Below are 22,599 nucleotides of genomic sequence, written 5' to 3' on the forward strand. Positions count from 1 at the left end.
AACCACCCTTTTCCTCCCAGGCTATCTGGGGTCTACCTATATAGTCCCCAGATCCAAAAGACTTCAACTGGAGATCCTCTGGCCCCTGTGCCTAAAACTGCAAGAACAATCAAGACTTAAGGCTCAATCTTCCTCTCTGATTGAGACTCTATCCATAATTCCTCCTTCGTTTGTGAGACTAGAAAATCAAAATTCCTCTCAAAACTCTTCACGAAAATTCCCCCCTTCTTATAGTGCCTTCCCCCCTTTTTATACTCCCGAGGTTTCTTTCCCCTTCGAAATTTCTACACCACTTGACATAAGAATCTTCTCCACCCTTTCCAGCTATCTGCCACTTGCAATTTCCTTTATGATTTTAGGTGGTCATTGTTCTCATTGTTTTATAATGTTTATATATAAAATGACTTGTAACTTTAATTGTTTTATAATGTTTATTATATGACTTTTAATTCCTTACGTATTAGGTTATTTAATGAACTTTTGTATAAGTTATGGTATGTATGTGAAGAGGTCTTATTGCGTATACATTAATATTTTATATACATATGTAATTTCTATCCATAGCTATGATGATTGACGTCGATATCCAACGTTAACACACACACATATGTCAGTTATTGTTCACATCTCATATATCATATACCACATATATATGATGTCCTTCTTTAAAGTCAGTAAGTTTCATTGAATAATTAATAATTTATTATATGAACCTTTGGGTTTAAGTCAGTTATAAGTTAGGTGTTATACCAAAGTAAGCATAGTGGTTTGTTTAATTGAGTTTATTATTGAATGGGCTTATTAATTAATGGGTTTAATAGATTCATAGAATTCTAGACTTATTACATTCATGAAATTCTTGATAGTTAGATACTTAATTTATTATTAATTCATTTATCCATATTTAGCCACTCTTCACAGCCAATTAATAGGTATACTAGTGCAGTGCATCCGATGCATGCATGCTGATAATCATGTTTGATCCGTAATTTGAGATGGTCATTAGGAATTACACTTTCTTTTCCGTTGGCTTGTTTTGGAAGAGTATGTTTTCTGACAATATGATAAGTAGCTTATTTTACACATTGGTGGTTTTTCATGTATGGTAATTTTCTACATACTAATCTTCAGATCCCTTTTGTTTTAAGTTTGAACTATTGGATTATGATATCCTTTGTTGGGAATTTCCTTTTCCTTTTCTATTTTTTAATTACCACTTTGCTGCTGCGTTTTCTAGGGAGAGGATCTGGAATTTGCTTATGAAAGTATCTCTGCATTCTCAAGCAGGAGGACCAACCAAGAAGCTGTTTTGGGGACGGAGGAATCTTTGAAAGAAATCAGGTACATCCAGCTAATCTTCCTTTCTAGTGAATATTCAAAAGTAATCTTACTTTCTAGTGGAAATTTAAAGCAAAACTTTTTGGGAACTGAACAGTTTGTATCCTATGCAGATTTACTTGTCATAACCTGTAGTTGACATGAAAATATTTGCATGGATGCCATTGCGTAATGTAATTTTATTCAGTGGGGCTTCGCTTGTTTCCTCTGAAAATTTAAAGAAGATATGCATGGAAATCTATGTTGCACGAAACTTTTAGGAACCCGGTGTTTTGGGCTGTACCCGTACCCGAAACTCCGAAACTTAGCCAAAACTCGACCATCATGTAATCATCTATGAGAGTTAATATAGACTTGGTTTTCTTTCTAAATTGTCATCTATGGGTCTTATTCCCTTTTTCCTTGCAAGATAATGTGTTATTCACTTATTTATAAATTTCTTTATATATATATATGACCAGCATTTCCATTTTTGGGAGGTGACGTTTTTAAACATACCCATTTCGGAAACTCTGAAACGTTTCGACACTTCGTGCAACTTAGATGGAAATTTGTTGTCTCACTTGTGAGCATTTTCCCTATGATTAAGCTAAAATTAATGGGACAGATATTGATAATATATTAAAATCTCACTATCAATATTCAGTTTTATAGAATCATGAGGGCAGTTCGCAAGGTTGAGACAGCAAATTTCCACACCATGAATGTTCTTGCTTTCTGCTTTGGCATATGGTACATTTTTACCATGTTAATGTGTTGTCTTTGAATTCCAGGGAGGCAACATCGGCCTATAAAGCTGAAGGCTTGGAATTGCAAAAACGACTCAGGCGTTTGCAGTCTCAGTTTGATTTGCTTACTGGCCAAACTTCAGCTTTGATTCAAGGAAGACGGGCTCGTGTAGCAGCAGCCTCTACAACAAATGGACAGTTACTGCTAGTTGATGAAAAGCTTGCCAGCAGGAATTTAGAGGTATGATATGCAGGAATATATGGTGCTAGTGTTTCTTGAAGGCCCTTATATGTTGTACGTGAGTTTGATAACTGAGAAGGTCATTTTAAGGAACTGGGTTCATTGAGATGCTGTGCTGGCTAGATAATGTACTAGGAAATTCAGTAATGCACTACATGTAATTTGATTTTACCATCGACATAAGTGTTAGAAATTTGGTAACTTGTATAGACGTGAAGTGCATTTTATTATCTATTCTCTACTTCCATGAAATAACTTTTGAATCTAGATAGAAGAAACTCATGTTGAGTATTTTGTTTGTGAAAATCAGCTTTGGTCTGCATAAGACATTAATGGGAGCATGCATAAGAATAAGACATTAATGTGGGCATGATTAATAGCATAATTCTAAATTTGGGAAAGTTCTGCTAGTGTATAAGGCCATGCATTAGTAATGCTTATGCTAATAAAAGAGAATCTGTTACTTGTAGTAAATCCTCAAAATTCAAATAAAGATTATGACTAAAATACCCCCATAATGTATATAAAATCATCCCTCCATATTGATAGCTTCCTTGATCCCAAATTGTATCTCAACTCGATAACTTGGATGTAGGCAAAGTCTCTGTAGAGATGACAACAGTTTGAACTTTGATCCTCTGAACTACAGTCCTGAGTCGGCTGTCAATTATAGTGATTTTGTACATTGATGTATTTGGTGTGGTTATAAAAAATAATATTCTTAACCAACTGAAAGCATTCTAATTATCACACTTTAGAACTGCGGGCTGCTGCTGTGCAAATCCATGACTGAGGACCAAGAGTCCAAACAGCTTCCTGACCAGAAGTAACTGCACTTTTACACTATGTCTCAATAGTAGGAAAAACAATAGTGGCTTGTTTGTTACTGTGCCATTCAATATTTCTCCAGACTGCAGGGTAAAAATTTAAAATAGGCCAGAAGTAGATGTTCTATCATCCACATCACCTTTTTGATATGTGTCAATAGACTTGTAGTTGTTACGGATCTGATTAGCAGGGTTGCAAAGGTTTGTGCACCCATTAGGATTGGCACACACAGGGTAAGGGCCCACTGTCACTTTGGCACGAACCCCAGCTCTTTAAGTCCAGCTTCCTCCTGAAAGGCCATGGGAGAATTCCCACTCAATACATCAACCAACTCCAAGTAAATCCAGTGCCTTAAAAAGGAGTTAAGAAAAGGTGGGAGAGTTAATTATGAGGGCTGTTTTGCTGATTTTTGTATGTATACATGCAAAAAAACTAAAGACAGCAAAACACGACACCAAATGATATTATATATGGCATGTCAGTACTTAAATTTGATTTAGAAAAAATATACTAATCAGTTTAAGAGTTGTTTTCAAGTCTGGGTTGCTGGTTAAAGGAGTTATATGTTAAATTAGCTTGCTTTCCTGTAACTGCAGATTGAAAAATATGCAATAAATTGCCTGGAAAACAACCAGTTTCACACAAACAAACCACCCAATGAATGCCAAAGCACTCCTAGATTCCTAGTCTATGAGTGGGGAAGTTGGAATGTATGAATTTGATCTTGAAAGGTCACTTCCAAGCTTATGAACAACATTAAATATCAATTTCCAGCAAGATGGAGATTGTATTTCTGTGTTCCTGTGATGAAATCCTCCTAGGTACTCTGCCTATAAAATTTCTAGAATTAAATTTACTTAATGACAACTGGAAATAGTTGTGCTTTTGACTCTAAATCAGTAAATGAACAATATAAATTTAAACTAGAATCTATGTGCAAGGTTCCAAATGGATGACTTACTTGGAATGAGCAAAAATCTTGAAGAATGCTGCAGATTTCTTTTGTTATAACTAGTAAACGTATGGATCTGCAGTGAAATCAGTTGATACACAATAGTAAATATATCGAAAAATGATTCCAACTCAATGTATCAAAACATTAGTTTAGATTTAGCTTTATTTTGATATCCCAAAGTAAATCATCTTGCTGTTTATCATATAATTATGAAAAGTTCAGCAAGTAAATTTCCTAAACTAAAACAGAAATAAAAAGTTTTTGAATTTTTAAACAAAGTGGTTGTTGCAATTATTACCTTGTACCAAAATAACTTCACTTCAAAGCTGTGTTGTGATACACAGTCCTCTTTAAGTTGATTTTTCACTTTATTAGGGAAGTGAGATTGGTCTTCTATAGAAATACCCTCCATTTGTTGAAATTTGGGTGGCTCGGTAGGCATATCTGAGTGGAGAAAACCCACAAAAATGGAGCTTGTGAGCAAGATACCCAAGGTTTGGGGTTTTGACCCAAAAGAGTGGGCTTAGAACCCAACGAAATTAATTTAATATTCTAATTTGTGTAATGGGGTCTCTTGAAGGATAAAGAAGGCTCCTAAGTCACCTATTGGAGAAATATAAATACTGGCCAAAGGAGAGGCTTGATCACACAATGAGATGGACTTCATGTGTGCAGCAAGATTAGCCCTAGGAGAGCCGCAGATCAAGAGAAGATAGCCGCAACAAGGAAGGGACCTGTAGTGGAGGCCAAGTTTTTTTTGTTCAAATGAGACAGACTGTAATAGGTAGTTTTGGCTGATCACTGGCTTTAGACCAACGACAAGGTAAGGAAGGTTCCCGTAGTAGTAAGGAGGGCTGGCCGCAACCCTTTGGAAGGAGCTGCAACCTAGGAACCACAGCCAAGACCCAACAAACCTAGCCGAGGATTTGTTATCAAGACTAAAGTGAGAACAAGGCTGATAAAGGGTTTCGTGATTTATTGAGGAGGTTGGTTAGGGCCTCAGGAATTGAGGTTAGGCAGACTGACGCCTGTTAGGGCCTCTGTGCCCTGTGTTGAGGCTATCGAAGAGGCACAAGAAGGCCTGGTTAGGGCCGTAAAAGGTTTGGACAGGGGGCCAAGAGCCTTAGAGTTGAGGGAGCACTGGTCAAGGTTGATCAGAGATAGCTACACCAGGGATGAGACCCTAAGGGATATGGGTTAAGATCAACTTAATACCAGGTGAGGGCAGGGCATAGGTAGACGTGGCTTGGACAAGGGTTGGAAAGGGTATAAGGGGTTGTTAAGGAGAACTGAACAGCAGGACAGTAGGCTAAAGGGGGCAGTTTGCTGGTGAATGGTAGAAATAAGCCTAAAGTAGCTGGATAAGGCTACAGGATAGTTGATCTGAAGTCTAAAGGAGCAGAACCTGTGAAAAATTTGTAGCAGCTAAGGAAGGCAACTACAAGTCCACAACAAGGAAAACAAGCTGGATTGAGGACTATGGGCTAAAGGAACAACCCATGTGAGTCAAGTATCTTGCTGATTGTGATTTGTAGACAAAGGACAACCATTTGTATTTGTATTTGAGCAGATGAGGACTTGATGGACTAGGCCGTAGCCCTAGTTGTATTTAGTTGAAGGACAGACTTGTATACTATGTATTATAGCATTGCATCAGGGTTTGTAAAGGCCCATGATCCCTAGTACGGGAGCCCTAAGGTTTTCTTATTAATGGAAAAATAAGGAACATGATTTTGGGCCAAAAAAACTATGTATTATTGTTGATCTGTTTGCTATTATATTCCATTGTGCAAATTCTTTTAAAGTTGGGCATCTCTAGTATGTTTGTGTTCCTAGCCAAGGCATATACCAGACCTAAGGTGCATGGGAATTCCAACATGGTATCAGAGCAACTTTGAAGGGCAACTAGATTAGAGTGTGAACATGTGCCAGCTAGAGGAGGGAGTTGTGAGATTGTTGCAAGAAGTAGCAGTGTTGCCAAGTGAGTTGGCTAGACATGGAGTAGAAGGTTTAGCTGAGAACATGGAGATGTGGTCTTGACTAGTTTGGTGACTAGCTAGGATGGGAGTTCTGGTGGATTGATGGAGAAATCGGTGCACAATAGTATGTTGTGTGGCAAGTTGTTGATGATGGACTTCCATTGACTTGTTAAAGTATGTTGAGACAGTTCAGGTGCCTTGGCAAGGAGTGCTTTGGCATGGACAAGATAGCTCCATATGGATAGCAGGTTGATTATGAGTTAGTATCTTCATTGGGTTGCAAGATTGCACATCTGGTAGTGGAGCCATGTGCATGTGAAATGTTTGAGATGAGAAAAATTATAGAGTTGGATTGCGATGGTCTAGAGTGGCTAGGCCCAATGTTCAACTGCAACTTGGGACAGACCTTAATAGGATACAAGTTCAGTTTCAACGTTTTCCGAGAGGGAAAGCTGAGTGAGCCAAGAAGAGGTTGTGTAGGCTTAGAGGGAGATTGCAAAGGAAAGTTAGCCACACAATGGAAGTCTAACCTTCATGTTTAAGCAAGAGAGTGGAGTCTTCTAGGCCATGCAAGGAAAGTCACGGACCATGCAAGGACAGTTGTGGTGCATGCAAGAAAAGTCGTAGGCCATGTGAGCATAGTCTTGGTGCATGCAAGGAGGGTCATGGTACATGCAAGGATTGTCATGAACCATGCAAGGAGAGTCATGATCATGTAAAGGGAAGACATAGCACATGCGAGGACAATCATGGCACATGCAAGGATAATCATGGCCATGCAAGGAAAGTCTTGGAGTTGGAGACTTCTACGAGAAGGACATGGAAATACCTTCCTCACTAAGAGGGAATGTTGTAATTTGGGTAGTATGGATGGTATTTCCGAGTAGAGAAAACCCACGAAAAGGGAGCTTGTGGGCAAGATACCCAAGGTTTGGGGTTTTTGTTGAGAAATCTAGGGGCAACTAGATTAGGTGATTTCTCTTACTTTTATAATTGCTTGTGATGTTCTTTTATTTTAACTTGATTAGCTTGCTCTTTCACTTGATTATTATTGTGTTCTTTATCATCAAACAATTACCAAACAATGAAGATCAATGAGACAAGAGGACACAAAATGTAGGTTGTAAGGCAGTGCCAAAACCTCTCTTCTTGAGAGGAAAACCCACAAGAACTCTTCTCTTCTTATAGAACTTCAAACGACGAATTCCAAGACCTAAGACCTTTGACAAAGACACCTCCAAAACCAACTCAACCTTCCTTCTTGATGAGCTTTCCTTACATAGTTTACAACAACAAACTTCGACCTTCCAACAACTTTTACAGCAACTTCGACCTCGACAACTATTCCAGCAACTTCGACCCCAACAACTTCTCCAACAACTTCGACCCCAACAACTTTTCTAGCAACTTCGACTTAGCAACTTTTCCAGCAACTTTGACCCCAACAACTTCTCCAATAACTTTGACTTAGCAGCAAATTCAACTTAGCAACAATAGAATTTCGTTGCACATGTGAGAGAGAGAGAGAGAGAGAGAGTGTGTGTGTGTGTGTGTGTGTGTGTTTGAGAAAGAGAGAGAGAGCCAAAAACTTCGACTTTAGCTTCCTTCTTGAACTTCTTGCCTTAGGACTTCTTCTTTTTAAGATCGAACTTCTTCTCTTACTTCTTCGTATGTCTTGGATGTATTCTTCAAATGAGGTCAAATTCCTCTTATATATAGGCTTTCCAGGGGTACGAATTGCATCCATGACGCTGACTCGATATTTTATGTAGGCCAACTTGTTGCAGCTAGGTTGACTTGTCTTGGAGGGTCTTTTATGAATCAAATAAATTTCTTTTACATGATGCAAGATGCCCAAAGGGGTCTTACATATTACAATTTACAACAACTCAATTAACTCCAGGGCTTTTTGTCTTGGAGGGTCTTTTATGAATCAAATAAATTTCTTTTACATGATGCAAGATGCCCAAAGGGGTCTTACATATTACAATTTACAACAACTCAATTAACTCCTAGACTTTATGACAAAGCCCGAGTAGCACTCAATGGGTTCTTAACTTATAAATAAAATGACCTTGAGCATAAAAGCCATGCTTCAAAATAGTAATAGTAAATTTTATTTCTCTTTTCATCAAATGCATAATATCATGATTACATTAGACATTATGAAGACCAAACCTAGTTACAATTTTCAACACTCTCTCTTAACTAGGGAGGTATTCATAATCCATACAAGGTACTTGGACATTCTCATATTGAAGAATTCTCACAAGAAGAGTCGGATTGGTAAACCATCTCATAAGCTGTTATTTCAACTTATCTCATTGCATCTTATCACATCAACCAACATTGTTATATAGCAAGGCCTTGATTCACAACTCTATCTCTCCACAAGATTAGAGCACAAGGTTGGGGAGACCAATGATTCATAGACATCTTCATCGTTGTCTCCCAAGGCACATACCGCATCCAGATGTTCACAAGGTATGTCCTTCTAGGACCATTCTTGTCTTGGATTAACACATCCTCAAGGAATTTCCTCTTTGACTACTTTTACCTATTGGATGCCCTACCACATCCTTAAAGAGTATCAATACCATTTTCAAATGCTTACCCAATCCTCCATTTGTTCTTCATACAATGAAGACAAGAATGACATGTCTATCTCTCCCTCTCAACTAGGGAGGATCTACACATTCCTATAAAGGAATATTCCCAAGCTCCCTTTTAACAAGGGACTTGCCCAAGCACCCTCTCAACTAGGGACTTGTTTCCAACAACTATCTGCTCTTTGGTGGAGATCGTGGTACTATTAGCTCCTTGTAGGGCTCCTCTTTTTGCATCATGTCATGAACTTCATCTTTTTCATCATGGAGCCTCCTCCTTCTAGATTTTTTCGTAGGGCATTGATCATCTTCTTCATCACTTCCCTTCAACGAAACATAGTGTTGAACTAATAGTCATGTCACCCCTCTTTTCATCGGAAAGTGATCTTCTAGTCCACATCTGGCTATCCTTCATATAACTACCTTTTCCAAGTCGTGTTTCTTTCAATATCTTCCATCTAATCACATGAGTACTAGTTGTAGGTGACTTCTACAACCTTCTTTCGGTAGCCCTGTTTCAACCAAACCAAATGCTTTTTCAGAAATCAAAATGAACATTACATTAAAGTTACCTTTTTATGATGGCCTTTCGTCATGACATCATCTTCTTGCAACATCAACATCTTTTCGCAAACCATATGAGTCCATCTCCAAATCAATATTTCCAAGGTTCTCCTTTTCCAACATATCAGGGTCTTCATACCTTCTCTATGGAGATGTGATAGCTAATCCTTCTAGTTATCAGATGTTGATCAGTTATCTTATCTTATGTGACTATAGACGCATCTTTCAAAAACTCTTCTTTCACCCTTTCTTCACTTATTGTTTCCATAGGATCGTCTATACATAGTTCCTTCATCACAGGAACCATGAATACCAACCACCTCATATTCTCAATGAGGTCGTTTCACGTCAATATGTAGAAGAGTTCAAGGCATATTGTCTACATGCCTTCATGTATCTTTCTAAAAGAAGAGTTTCTTCTTCTTTTATCATGCTCATGAGATAGAGCATTCTACCCATTCTATTTGCAACCATATGATGACATGACATTATCTATCTATCAAATGTATACATACCTCTTCCTTCATGTGGCTATCTAGACTTCCGTCAGGCAACTTCCTTTCCTTGCTTTAAGATGAAGGTACTTCAACCAACTTGTCATGCTTCACATCTTTGTCATGTATACCAACCTGTAGATCACACATAAGGTGGAATGTATACCATCTGCGAGACATTTGCTTCTTCTTAAGTAGAGTTGAATCTTTTAACAAATATTCCAATGGAGGATCTTAATGATTCTCATTCTACAAATTTCCTTTCTAATGATGATGATGATGTATGATGATCTCTTTATCTTCTATCTTGCTAGATGACTTTGTCCAACCATATTAATTGCTACTTTGGTTATCCTTAATGAAAATGCCATGAGCTACTTCTTGTCTATCATGTGAGATGACTGCTTTAGCCATATAGACTCCTACTTCGACTACCATGTCTCTATGATGATGTCATCTCTATCTCTTCTATAATGCATCTACCATACTTGTAATGCTTTCCATCATGACAACTATCTTTTATAAACTTGAAAAGAACCAAGTGTAGGAGGTTATCTCAGTCATTTTAGAGGTCTTTTGCTTCTTCCTTTGTCTTCTTGTTTTCAGGCTCTTCTACTTCTTCGGTGATATGGGCTGTAGTTCTATCTTTTCTTTTCTTGTTGTCCTTTTTAAGTTTAGGAAAATTTTGAAATGCCCATATTCATTACATCCATAGCATTGGATCTTTGACATGTCGATCTTCTTCTTCTTCTTAGGATCAAAATTTCCAAACTTCCCTTTCTTTCTAGCCATGGAAACATATGCTTGAGTTTGTTCACTTGATCCAACATCGCTCTTTGCCTTTAATCTAGTTTCTTCAATCTTACATAATTACCGAAGTTCACTAAATGAAGTGCCTTCCTTCTTTCCATGGATAATTCATACAAAGTTGCTCCATTCATCAGGTAGTGCATTGAGCACAATGGTGGTCATTTCTTTATCATACAATATTTTCTCCTAGTTCTTGTACTTGATCTCTAATTTGTGTTACCCTCATAAGGTATGAGGCTACCCCTTTTTCCTTTGATACCTTCATCTTTTATAGTTTGGTTTTCAATGTAATAACTTCTCCAACAGTGCTTACATGAAACAATTCTACCAACTTTTCATAGATTTCTTTTGATGTTTCCATTTTTGCCACATAAGGGATGAGGGAATCCTTGATTGATTCTATGAGGATTTTTTGAGCCCTTACTTCCCCTTCCATATACTTTGACAACGCTTGAGATTGCTCTTGAGAAGGCTCGAAGATTGAACCCTTAACATATTCAATAACTTCATTTTGTATGAGGATCAAATCTATCTTATTTTTCCATGCAATGTAATTTGATGACCCATCAAGTTTGTTGCTCTCCTTGCAGAATGAAGTCATATTGGTAGTAGATTCATAAATAAATATAAAAATACTTGTCAAGTGAAGATGCTCCTTTGATTATGATATCTTCAACTTGATGCTTCCTTAATGATGTTGACTTTTACTACTTTGACAATTGAAGATGCCTCCTTGATGATGATGACTTGATGATCTTCTTCAAGGATGATTGAGATGTGATCCTTTCTTCAATGTGAGGTAAATCACTTTGATGATGAAGTGCTCTTTCTTTCTTCCTTGTTAGATGATTGTAGAATGTGTAAGCTTCGTAAGAATGCTTCAAGTGTAGAGTCCTTCTTTGAATGGAGGTAGGGTCTTTATGGTCTTCTTCTTCTCCAAAGTGGTGTTCCTTATAGATGATGTGATCCTCGTGATGAGATGAATGGTCCTCTTGGGTGCTTCTTAGTTCTCCTTGTTGACCTCCTTGTGCTCGACCCTTGTGTATCCTTATTCAATGGAGTGATCTCCAAATTTCCTATCCTTGTTGTAGTCACCTTAGCTTTGATACCATGTTGAGAAATCTAGGGGCAACTAGATTATGTGATTTCTCTTACTTTGATATCTGCTTGTGATGTTCTTTTATTTTAACTTGATTAGCTTCTTCTTTCACTTGATTAGTATTGTGTTCTTTATCATCAAACAACTACCAAACAATGAAGATCGATGAGACAAGAGGACACAAAATGTAGGCTGTAAGGCAGGGCCAAAACCTCTCCTCTTGAGAGGAAAACCCACAAGAACTCTTCCCTTCTTATAGAACTTCAAATGATGAATTCCAAACCTAAGACCCTTGACAAAGACCCCTCTAAGACCAAGTCAACCTTCCTTTTTGATGAGCTTTTCTTACACAACTTACTATAATAAACTTCGACTTTCTGGCAACTTCTCTAGCAAGTTCGACCCCAACAACTTCTCTAGCAACTTCGACCCCAACGACTTTTCTAGCAACTTCGATCCCAACAATTTTTCCAACAACTTCGACTTAGCAACGTCAACCCCAACAACTTTGACTTAACAACAAATTCTCCAACAACTTTGACTTCGCAACTTTAGAATTTCGTTGCACATGAGAGAGAGAGACCCAAAAACTTCGACTTTAGCTTCCTTCTTGAACTTCGCTTGCCTTAGGACTTCTTCTTCTTAGGATTGAACTTCTTCTCTTGCTTCTTCATTTGTCTTGGATGTATTCTTCAAATGAGGTCGAATGCCTCTTATATATAGGCTTTCCAGGGGTACGAACTGCCTCCATGAGGTTGACTTGATCTTTTATGTAGGCCGACTTGTTGCTGCTAGGTTGACTTGTCTTGGAGGGTCTTTTATGACTCAAATAAATTTCTTTTACATGATACAAGATGCCCAGAGGAGTCTTACATATTACAATGACTCGATTAACTCCTAAACTTTATGACAAAGCCCTAGAAGCACTCAATGGGTGCTTGACTTGTAAATAGAATGACCTTGAGCATGAAACCCATGCTTCAAAATAATAATAATAAAATTTCTTTTTCTCTTTTCATAAAATACATAAAATCATGATTACATTAGACATTACGAAGACCGAACCTAGTTACACTTTTCAAAAATTTTGGCCCAAAGGAGTGGGCTTAGAACCCAAAGAAACTAATTTAATAGTCTAATTTGTGTAGTGGGATCTCTTGAGGGATAAGGAGGGCTCCTAAGTCACCTATTGGAGATATAAATATAGGCCAATAGAGTCCTAATCACACAATGACATGGACTTCATGTGTGGAGCAAGATTAGATCTAGGAGAGCCACAAATTAAGAGAAGATAGTCACATCAAGGAAGGAACTTGTGGTGGATGGTGAGTTTTTTTGTTCAAATGAGACAAAGTTTGTAATGGGTAGTTCTAGTTGATCGTAGGCTTGGTTAGACTAGCGGCAAGGTAGGGAAGGGAGACTACTGTCTTTAAAAGGGTAGACTGGTGATGTTCAGCTACATGAATGTTCCCGCAACAGTAGGGAGGGCTAGCCGCAACCCAGGAACCACAACCAAGACCCAATAGACCTAGCCGAGGATTGGCTAGGGCAGACTAAAGTGAGAGCATGGATAATATAGGGTTTCGTGACTTGTTGAGGAGGTTGGTAGGACCTTAGAAATCAAGGTTAGGCAGATCGAGGTTTGTTAGGGCCTCGATGGCCTGTGTTGAGGCTATCGAAGAGGCCTTTGAAGGCTTGGTTTGGGTCGTAGAAGGTTTGGACAGGGAGGCTGAGAGCCTTAGAGTTGAAGGAGCATTGGCGGAGGTTGATCAAAGCTTGCTACAAAAGGGCCGAGACACTAAGGGCTAGGGTTAAGGCCATCTTAGGGCAGGGCAGAGGTAGACGCTCCTTGGACAAGGTTTGGACAATGGTATAAGGGGTTGCTAATGAGGATTGAACAGTAGGAGAATAGGCTAAAGGGAGCAATTTGTTGGTGAATGGTAGCCATAAACCTAAAGTAGCTAGCTAAGGCTGCAAGGAAGCTGATTTGAGGTCTAAAGGAGTAGAAACCATGAACAATAAAAGTCTTTAGTAGTGAAGGAAGGTAGCTACAAGCCTACAACAAGGACAACAAGCTGGCATGAGGATTGTGGGCTATAGGAACAACCCAGGTAAGTCAAGTATCTTGATTGTGATTTGTGGGCGTTAGATAAACGTTTTGTTACTTGTATTTGGGTAGATGAGGACTTGTTGGACTAGGCCTCAGCGAGTCAACCCTAGTTGTAACGAGTTGAAGGAAAAACTTGTATACTGTGTATTATATCATTGTATTAGGGTTTGTAAAGGGCCATGATCCCTGGTACATGAGCCCTAAGGTTTTCGTATTAATGGACAAATAAGGAATGTGATTTGGGGCCAAAAACACTGTATATTATTATTGATCTGTTTGTTGTTATATTTCGCCATGCAAAGTACTTTAAAGTTGGGCATCTCTAGTGTGTTTGTGTTCTTAGCTAGGGCATAGACCAGACCTAGGGTGCATGGAAATTCCAACACTATTTGTGACCTCTAGCATGGTTATCTCCATCCTTTGACTATGTAGTGAAATGCAAGCTCCCTTTTCGTTTGAAGTTTCCTGTTGTAATAGTTCAACCCTTCTTGGAACGATCCACCTGCAATAAAAAAACAAAGCAAGATTTCTCCTTAGTTTGCCCCTTCCATGTGGCTATGTATATGTGATCGCCCCAAGCTAATTCCCCTTCATTGTAAATATTTTATACACATTGATTGAAATTAAAAGGGTCTGAGAATTGGGACACAAATTCCAGAGTTTGAGGAAGGAGGTTGCTTGGGATTTAAAGGAAGCTTGATTTGTTTCATGATAGCCATTGAAGGTTGGCAGGGGTGCCTTAAATGGACTGGTTTTCCAAATTAATTGAGCTGGAAAGAAGGACAACAAAACCTTGTTTCCTTGGATAAATCTACAAGGCAGAAAGGACGAAATTGAACGGATGGGCTGCATTGGCAGTTGGGAAAACAAAGAAGTCAACCAACAGGAAGTGGGGTGAAAGGAAGTGTTGACACACAACATCCCCCACCACCACGCAGGACAAAACCCCGTGGATGAGAAGGAAAGGGCGACAACATTGTCTGCCGACACAACCAACAAACAATTGCAACAAAGTAATGGGGAGGAGGACGATCATACTACACGCACAACAGAACATAGAGCATACCCACAAAGAGAACTCACGCATTTAGGTGGTGAAAACGATTTTGATACATAGAGAGCAAGAGAAGAGAGGACAATGCGGTAGATCAAGAAGAAATCATATCACATGAAGGGAAAGCAGAAGGCTTTGAGTTGTTATCAGATTGCAGGGAGAAGAGACTTCCTTCAATTGAGCATTGGGAGGTGGAAGAATAACTCTCGGGTGAGGACAATAGTCTTTGGATTCCCTGTAATCCTGGAGGGAGGAGATGGTTTTCTCTGGATTCCCTTGACAACTTGGGTGGAGGCCTGCTCCTTGGATTCCTGGTGGGAGAAATTTTTAAGCCTCCCTCTGTTTGTTTTCTTGGTTTGATAGTGAGCTCTGGACCCCCTTGTTGTTTTGAGGGTGGAGGCACAGCCTCATTTGGACTCCCTTGCTGATTTGAGGGTGGAGGTATCAACCTTTGGACTCCCTTGCTGATTTGAGGTTGTAGGCACATCCCTTGGATTCCTTTGCTGATTTGAGGTTGGAGGCACAACCCCTAGATTCCCTTGCTGATTTAAGGGTGGAGGCATAGCTTTTGGATTCCCTTGTTGATTTGAAGGTGGAGGCACAACCTTTGGATTCCCTTGTTGATTTGAGGGTGGAGGCATAGCCTTTGGATTCCCTTTCTGAATTGAGGGTGGAGTTATTAACCTTTGGATTCGCTTGTTGATTTGAAGGGTGGAGGTGGTGGATGTGAAATTTCCTTAAATTGCAACAACTGGTAATTTATTCTTCTAACTTGATTAATTATGCAGTTTATTTGTTATGGAAAATAACGAATAAATCACACTATAGTTCTTCACAATAAAACTAAGTTGCAGGAAACATTGGAGAAGGGTCCGTTTTCGGTCGGAAACGAGGAAATTCGTACTGTACGGCCTGTAAACTCGTTTCTTGCTGTACTGGCCCATTTTTCGAGGAGGAAACATGGCCACTATGGCCGGAAATGCGTTTCCAGGCCGTATGGTGGAGTTTCCTCTTCTAACTTGAATTTTTCTTGTATTTTTTATTTATCTTTTTTCTTCTAATTTTTTATTGGGTGACTAAAATATCTTCTAGATGCTTCTAGATGCCTCTCAAGTTATAAAAAAGAGGATTTTTTGAGTGGGGAAGCCTAATGTTCAAGCCTATGGCCTTAGTGTTGATATGCAGTTCATGGTAATGTTAAATTCTTAAAAGTGACATTCTCCTTTATTTTTCATTTTCATCCTTTTACTTAAATTTTTATCATTACCATGAAATGACTCAAGATGTTTGAGAGTGGTTTCGCCCTCATTGGATTTCATATGGAGAAAGTAGAATTTTAGATCCCACTCAAAATCCAGCAGACTTATCTGTTTTTCAGGATTTCAGGATTGGGGGGATTGTAATGTTTCCATTGGATTTTGTCATGTACTAGGGTATGGAACTTGTATTTAATCAAGAGAACCAAGCCCTCTATGCAAGGGAGACTCCCAATAATCAAGAGCACGTAGGGTACTAGGGTATGGAACTTGTATTTAATCAAGAGCACTAAGGTTGTTCGACTATGTAGGAGGAGAATCCCAATCAAGCACGAGACAAGAAATTAGAAATTTCTCGTCGCTGATTTTGGATATTGCTATTTTCATTATGTGGTCAGTCATGAGTAAATGTGATGTAAATTTAAAGACTTATAGTTTATGCATTGATAATTGACAATTTAATCATAATGTAATAAATTAGAATGTATCATATATGCTCTATGATTGCACATATTTCTTAAATGTCCTAATATATATATGTATATCACGTTTCCCTGTTTCCAAAATTTGGGGGGGGGGGCATGGGGGTCACATTTCGTACCCGTTTCTGTTTCGGAAACTCGTACCCATTTCCCCATTTCGTGCAACTTAGAAATAAAATTACGTTGTGGAAAATAAATTGGAATTGAGAAAATAGATGCGTGCACACACAATAAAATAGGCACCAATATTTGTGGACAATTAGTCCCCAAAAAAACCTTGAGGGAAAAACCAATGCGATAGATGAGGGTTTATTTTATTATTATGCAACAACAAAATCTGAGTACAATAATTTGGATGCCAAACTGGCAATCCTCCAACAAAAATCTCGCCAAAATAATTAGGAGAAAATTTCTCCCTCTACCAAACAACTCTGCCCCCTTCTAACCTGCTCGCATTGCCTGACTCCTCGCATTGCTTGACTGACTCGTACTCCTGGCTTGCGCAGTTTGTACGACCTCTTGGAAATGCTCCAAAGTCGCTGTCTGGTATTCTCCTAGCGTTGGAGTTTCACTCTGCATTACGGAATGGTTTTCTAGCATCTGAGAATTGATTTGAATTCTTCCCGGCAACTTGCTCTGCTAATTTGGCTAATTTGCACCACATGGACGACTTCTTTGTAGAATATTTTAGCCTACACTCTGTTGGCTTCGTCTTGCTTTTGCTCTCCTTTTAGCTCGAACTCTTCTTCTGTGCTCGATCTACCAAGGAACTCGCTCTCCCTGTGTCTCACACTATATCATCGCCATCCCCATTGATCTGCTCTTAGAATCTCTCGTTGGATCTCCAACGACTATGATTAAATTGCCATCAACGACTAAGATCATCTCAAACTCAATCCGTGTGAGTTTCTAGAGCTTTCTAAACTTTCCTTAATTAATTTATATTAATTAACAAATTTTCCTAATGTTAGATCTAAGTCTTTTGTGATCCATAATGTAGAAGAAAGTCTTTCAGATTAATCACATTGTTAGGATTTGGTCGACGTTTCGAACCAACTAATGTGGTTCATCCTCAGGACTAGGTGAGAAATCCAACGATCAGAAGGAATAAATAGTAAGGATGCAACATTGCTCAGAAATAGCCGTTAAAAACTAGCTGTTGGTGAATTAGTTAATAGGTAAAGAAATTAATTATTAGGGAGTTAGTGGTAAGGAGTTATTTCATTAAAATATTCTATGTTTAGTTAAAAATAGTTGTTAAGGAATAATTAAAAATAAAATATTGAATTTTAATATTATCGAATTAATGTAAAGTAGTTATTTATTAATAAATTATATCATCTTATTTGTTAGAGGTTGACTAATTAGAAAACTAGTTGCTATGAATTTAGGAATTTTATCCCAATGTAATCAAATAATTACTAATTTATTAAAATCAAGTCTATATTATTCAAAATAGGGATGATTAAGTTCTTCAAAAAGGAAGCCACGATAAATAAATCAAATTGGAGTTAAGGGATAACAAGAAAAGTCCTTTGAACCTGATTAGACTTGGGGGATCTGATGTTTTCGATTTCTTAATAGGAAATTTTGTATACTTTTAATAATTTGAGTGAGAAATATGTGTGTGAGGTTTTAAATGTAAATATTCTCAATTATGTGAGAATATGAGAGATGATTAGACTTGTGAAGATCTCATAAAGATCTTGGAGATTAGGAGATCTTAGAATAGGAAATTAGTCGAGTTATGGTATAATCTACTCATAAAGGCAGAATTTAGATATAGAACTGTTGTTGAGATCCTCAAGGGATCATTAAGAGATTTTAGGAACTAATTGAGAGATTTAAGTTGAGAGATCTATGGAGAAGAACTAGGAACCAGAATGATCCATAACTATGTAATTGTTCCTATAATTGTAAGCCTAAGGGGCATGTAGAGGAAGAGGTGTGAGAGAGAGAAGAGTGAGGCTAAGTAGAGCTAGATAGACCGATAAGAGGCCAACTAATGTAAATCGGGCCTGACATACTGTATATATGAATTTGATTTATAGATAGCATCTATTTGCATCTCTGAAAATTATCTCTGTTTGTGAAATCGCAATTTGTTTCTGTGTGATATATCTGTAGGTTTATGGGTTGTATATGATCATGTTGATATTGGTTACACATCCCTTGGCTCATGAATTAATCCATACTATGTGTTGCTCCTGTCGGTCACATACTTCATACATTATTTAGAGAGTTTTGTGTGATCTGATCGTTGAACGATTTGAAGGTAAAGGCTTTCCATTTCCTGTGGCAAAATTCAAAGTTTCACAGATTAGATCACTGTCATCACGACAATGATGCGAAAGTAGTGAGATCGTAAGCAAACACAGACCTGCGTAAGACATCTGCATTGAGAACTGTCTTCTTACAACTCGTGGAACTGTATTGTGTTTGGTTGCTCGAATTTGAATAAGGGAAAGGGATGATGATATTTCCCTCACCAAGATGAATCTTTTAATATATAACTTAATAGTCTCTTTTGTTTTGTCAAAGGCTCACATGACCGAGGGTGTTTTGCTTTAGTTGAGAGTGTACTGGTATTTTGTTGCCCATCATTTAATAGCAGTCAGAGGAGCCAATCCTAGACAGTTTGAACGTAGTGGAAGCATTGTGAATAGATCTACGCGGAGCTAGGGAGAAAGACCACGTGAAGGAGCATACTCTGTGCAAACATATCAAGCCGTGAGAGCGAAGCAAGAAGAAAGAGAACTTCTTAACAAAAGGGAAATTCGTAAGAGAAAACCATCAATCACAGATGGTTCACGCCTGAGACAAGAAAGGTTGCGCTGGAAAATAAAAAGGTCATGCCAGAAAATAGATGGGTCGCGCTAAGACAAAAGGGTTGTGCCAGGTGACAGAAGGGTTGCGCTAGGTGACAGAAGGGTCGCATCAGATTGCAGTGTCGTCCCGCTTGGTAAACTCTGAAAACCAATCCTTCATTGTTTATGTATAACTGATATGAGCGCAATTTTAATCAGAGAATGAGAGATAGGAAGGGTTGAAGTCTCTTCATTAAGACTTGTAGTGTAGTCTTAGTGTTTTAAGGCTATCGATTGTGAATTATAGACCTGGTAGGTCATCATTATGGATTGATTGTGGGTCTTCTTGGGTGTATCTTCATACATATGCATGTAGCATTATATTAATGATGGGATATGATTGTATTGATAATGACGTGCTACTTGAGGTGTAGTCTTGCTACTAGATTTACATTAACAGATTTCCAACAACATAAAATCTAATAGTTATGCGTGTGCATGACAACACACAAAAGACACTAAGGCCCAAAGAGATGAAGGTCGAATAACACATGAATAACAAAGGATGGTACAACATAGAACCAACGGACCAAGGAATGAGGTAGAATGGTGCAGTACAAATCTGATCAATCACAACATAGATATGGAGGAGAGAGCACTGTTGAAGAGGAAAGATCAGTTGGACAATGATGTGAGCCAAAATATCCTGATTGGATGGATATCCTGAGGAGCTTTAAAGACGAATAAGGAGTTGTAAAGCTGATAATGAAAGGCTTGTTGAGGCGCAAGAAAGACTTGTCATAGCACAATAAAGGCAAGTAGAAGTGAACGCTGTCATATTGCAGAGCCTCTCAGTCTTATAGAGGCAAGAGTATCATGAATTGGGGGCTAGACATAGAAACGGGCAAAGCCCTTAGGGACAAGAAGAAAGAAGCAATGGTGCAGATGGCAGTGGGTGCAGGAAAAGGCACAAGTTGTTAAGTGAAGATACTGTGAAAGGTGGCGCACTACTGGATACTCCTGAAAGCACCCCTGAACAGTAGCATGAAAACACTCAAAGAGGACCACAACATTATCATCATCAACAATACCATGAAGAAAGGAGAGAAAAATACTATATACCAGAGGAGTTTAGGAAGTCCAAGCCTCCTACATTTGATAGTGAAGTGAAGAAATCAGAAGATGTTGAGGCATGGTTCCTTGGAATGAAGATGTTTTTCAAGTTCATAACTATTCAGAAAACATGAAAGCAAGGATAACCACCTTCAACTTGAAAGGTAACGCTGGTGTTTGGTGGGAAGATTTGAGGAATGTGAAAGGCATAAAAGAGGAAGAGTTGTCCTAGAAAAATTTGAGGAATATGTTAGGGACAAGTATCTATCTAAGAGATACTTCGACAACAAGGCTAAGGAGTTCTATGAGCTCAGATTGGGCCAAATGACAGATGAGGAGTATACCACCAAATTCTTAGAGCTGCTAAGGTATATTCCCTACCTTAAGAAAGAAAGAGCAAAGATTCAGAAGTATGCTAGTGTTGATTTGGGGTAGCATCGAATGTGCGTTAGCCATGAAAACTGGTGGAGAGGCTAAAGCACATGAGATCTCCAAGACCCAGAAATGGTTTGGGGAAATTCCACATGGTTAGAGAGAGATTGAAATAATTAATATTTTTAATGGAGTTCGTAAGTCTAAACTTAGGAAAATTAAAATATTAACGGGTATTAATATAAAACTGGATGAGGATGTTTTAAATGACATGGATCAAGCCAAATCTAATCTTAGTTGTTGATTAGAGATTTAATCTCGGTCGTTGAAGACTCAACAGAAAAGTGTAAGAGGCTTGAGGGTCACTTGGAGAACACACCAAGAGATCAAGATTTCGACTTTCTGGGGTTGGGTTTGCTGAGAAAGTTGAGAGAGTGATCAGAGTTGCAGCTGAGGGGCAATGAATACAGAAGTAGAGAGGTAGATATAGCACCAGGAGGATCATCACAGTAACCAGAGAGAGGTACGCAAAAGCAGCCAAGGATTCACGCAGAGCCAGCCAGGGCTCATGTAGAGGTAGGCAGGAGCTGCGCAATGCCTTAGAGGGCCAGTGTGGGTGACGCAAAGGGCCAGAGGGATGATGCAGAGGGCCAAAGGGTTGACGCAATGCCTCCAGAGGTTGACGCAGGCCAAGCTAGAGTGACGTTGTGCTAATGCTGGGCCATAGAGAGGCTGCCGCAGTCCCTGGAGGCTGACGGTGGGGTTTCGTGGGGCATATTGGAGCTGTGGAGCTGCTTGGGTGTTTATTCAGGGTTTCAGCCGGAATATCTGCTTCTGAGTAGAAAGTTACTACTGCCGAGATTATTCTCTATTGGGTGAGCCTGATTTGGCACCCAGATTGTATTTTGAAACTGCTTAATAAATCAAACCCTCAGATAACTGCACCAGTTTTCCCACATTGGGTTTTTCCGGGGACATTAGTCCAAAAACAACGGTGTCACTTGTGTGCTTGTTTCTATTTCCTTCAGTTGATGATCTGTAATGTGTTGAGAATGTACTTGTATTTATTTCCAGTATTTACATGGTAAATAAATTGTTAATTAACAGAACAAGTGGTTAGGAATAAATTAGTAAAGTGCATGAAGGGTTTCTAACGTGTCAGACTTAGAAATTCCAACATGGTATCAGAGGTTGGTTGCAGATCACAGGAGAACTGAGGACATCAACCAAGCAAGAGCAGCAATAGCAAAAAACAACTGTCCCGAGTGACAAGAGCTGTTCCTAGCAGAGTAGCAGCAAGGAAGGGGTGACATAGTGCCTGCATCATCAAGATTGAGCCAAGAAGAAGTTGCGCAGAGGCTGAGGGAGGCAAAGACAGGCTCACGCAGAGCCATGCAGAGGCCAGGAGGGCTGACGCAGTTGGTTGAGGACGCTGATTTGCTGGTGCCGGGATTGCGCAGAGCCTAGGAGCTCTAACCTTCAGTTTGTTGGGGTTTAGGAGGTTGTGGGTAAGTTGCAGAGTGGAGCTGGTGGAGTACTGAGTCAGAACAATACTTAACAGGGCAAGGCCAAGGAGGAGGGAGTTGCTACCGAGGGTTTCTAGCTGGAAAATCCGGATCAGTGGTGTAGCCACACAAACAATCAGAGTGGGGGCATCTCGACATTGGCGGAAGGGTTTCCAGGGAGGAAATCGAGGCTCAGAGGGAGTCACACTAAAAACTTCCAGGAGGGAAGTAGAGGAGCAGCGAAATGGCACTACACGG

At 39.1% G+C, this 22,599-nt stretch overlaps 1 protein-coding gene across 2 annotated transcripts in view; it reads left to right on the forward strand.

The window, feature by feature from the left end:
• The window catches only part of LOC149197816 (AUGMIN subunit 3-like), a 332,310-nt gene that overhangs the window by 56,400 nt on the left and 253,311 nt on the right, over positions 1–22,599 (forward strand). For both annotated transcript variants that reach the window (XM_089405979.1, XM_089405977.1), the window contains exons 3-4: positions 1,238–1,341; positions 2,112–2,307. In XM_089405979.1, the coding sequence (XP_089262105.1) occupies positions 1,238–1,341; positions 2,112–2,307 (300 nt within the window). The remainder of the gene's footprint in view (positions 1–1,237; positions 1,342–2,111; positions 2,308–22,599) is intronic.

This window comes from Pinus tabuliformis, chromosome 2_2 (assembly GCF_031772625.1).
Source record: "Pinus tabuliformis cultivar Carrire ecotype Pingquan chromosome 2_2, CPIR1, whole genome shotgun sequence".
Lineage (NCBI taxonomy): Eukaryota > Viridiplantae > Streptophyta > Pinopsida > Pinales > Pinaceae > Pinus > Pinus tabuliformis.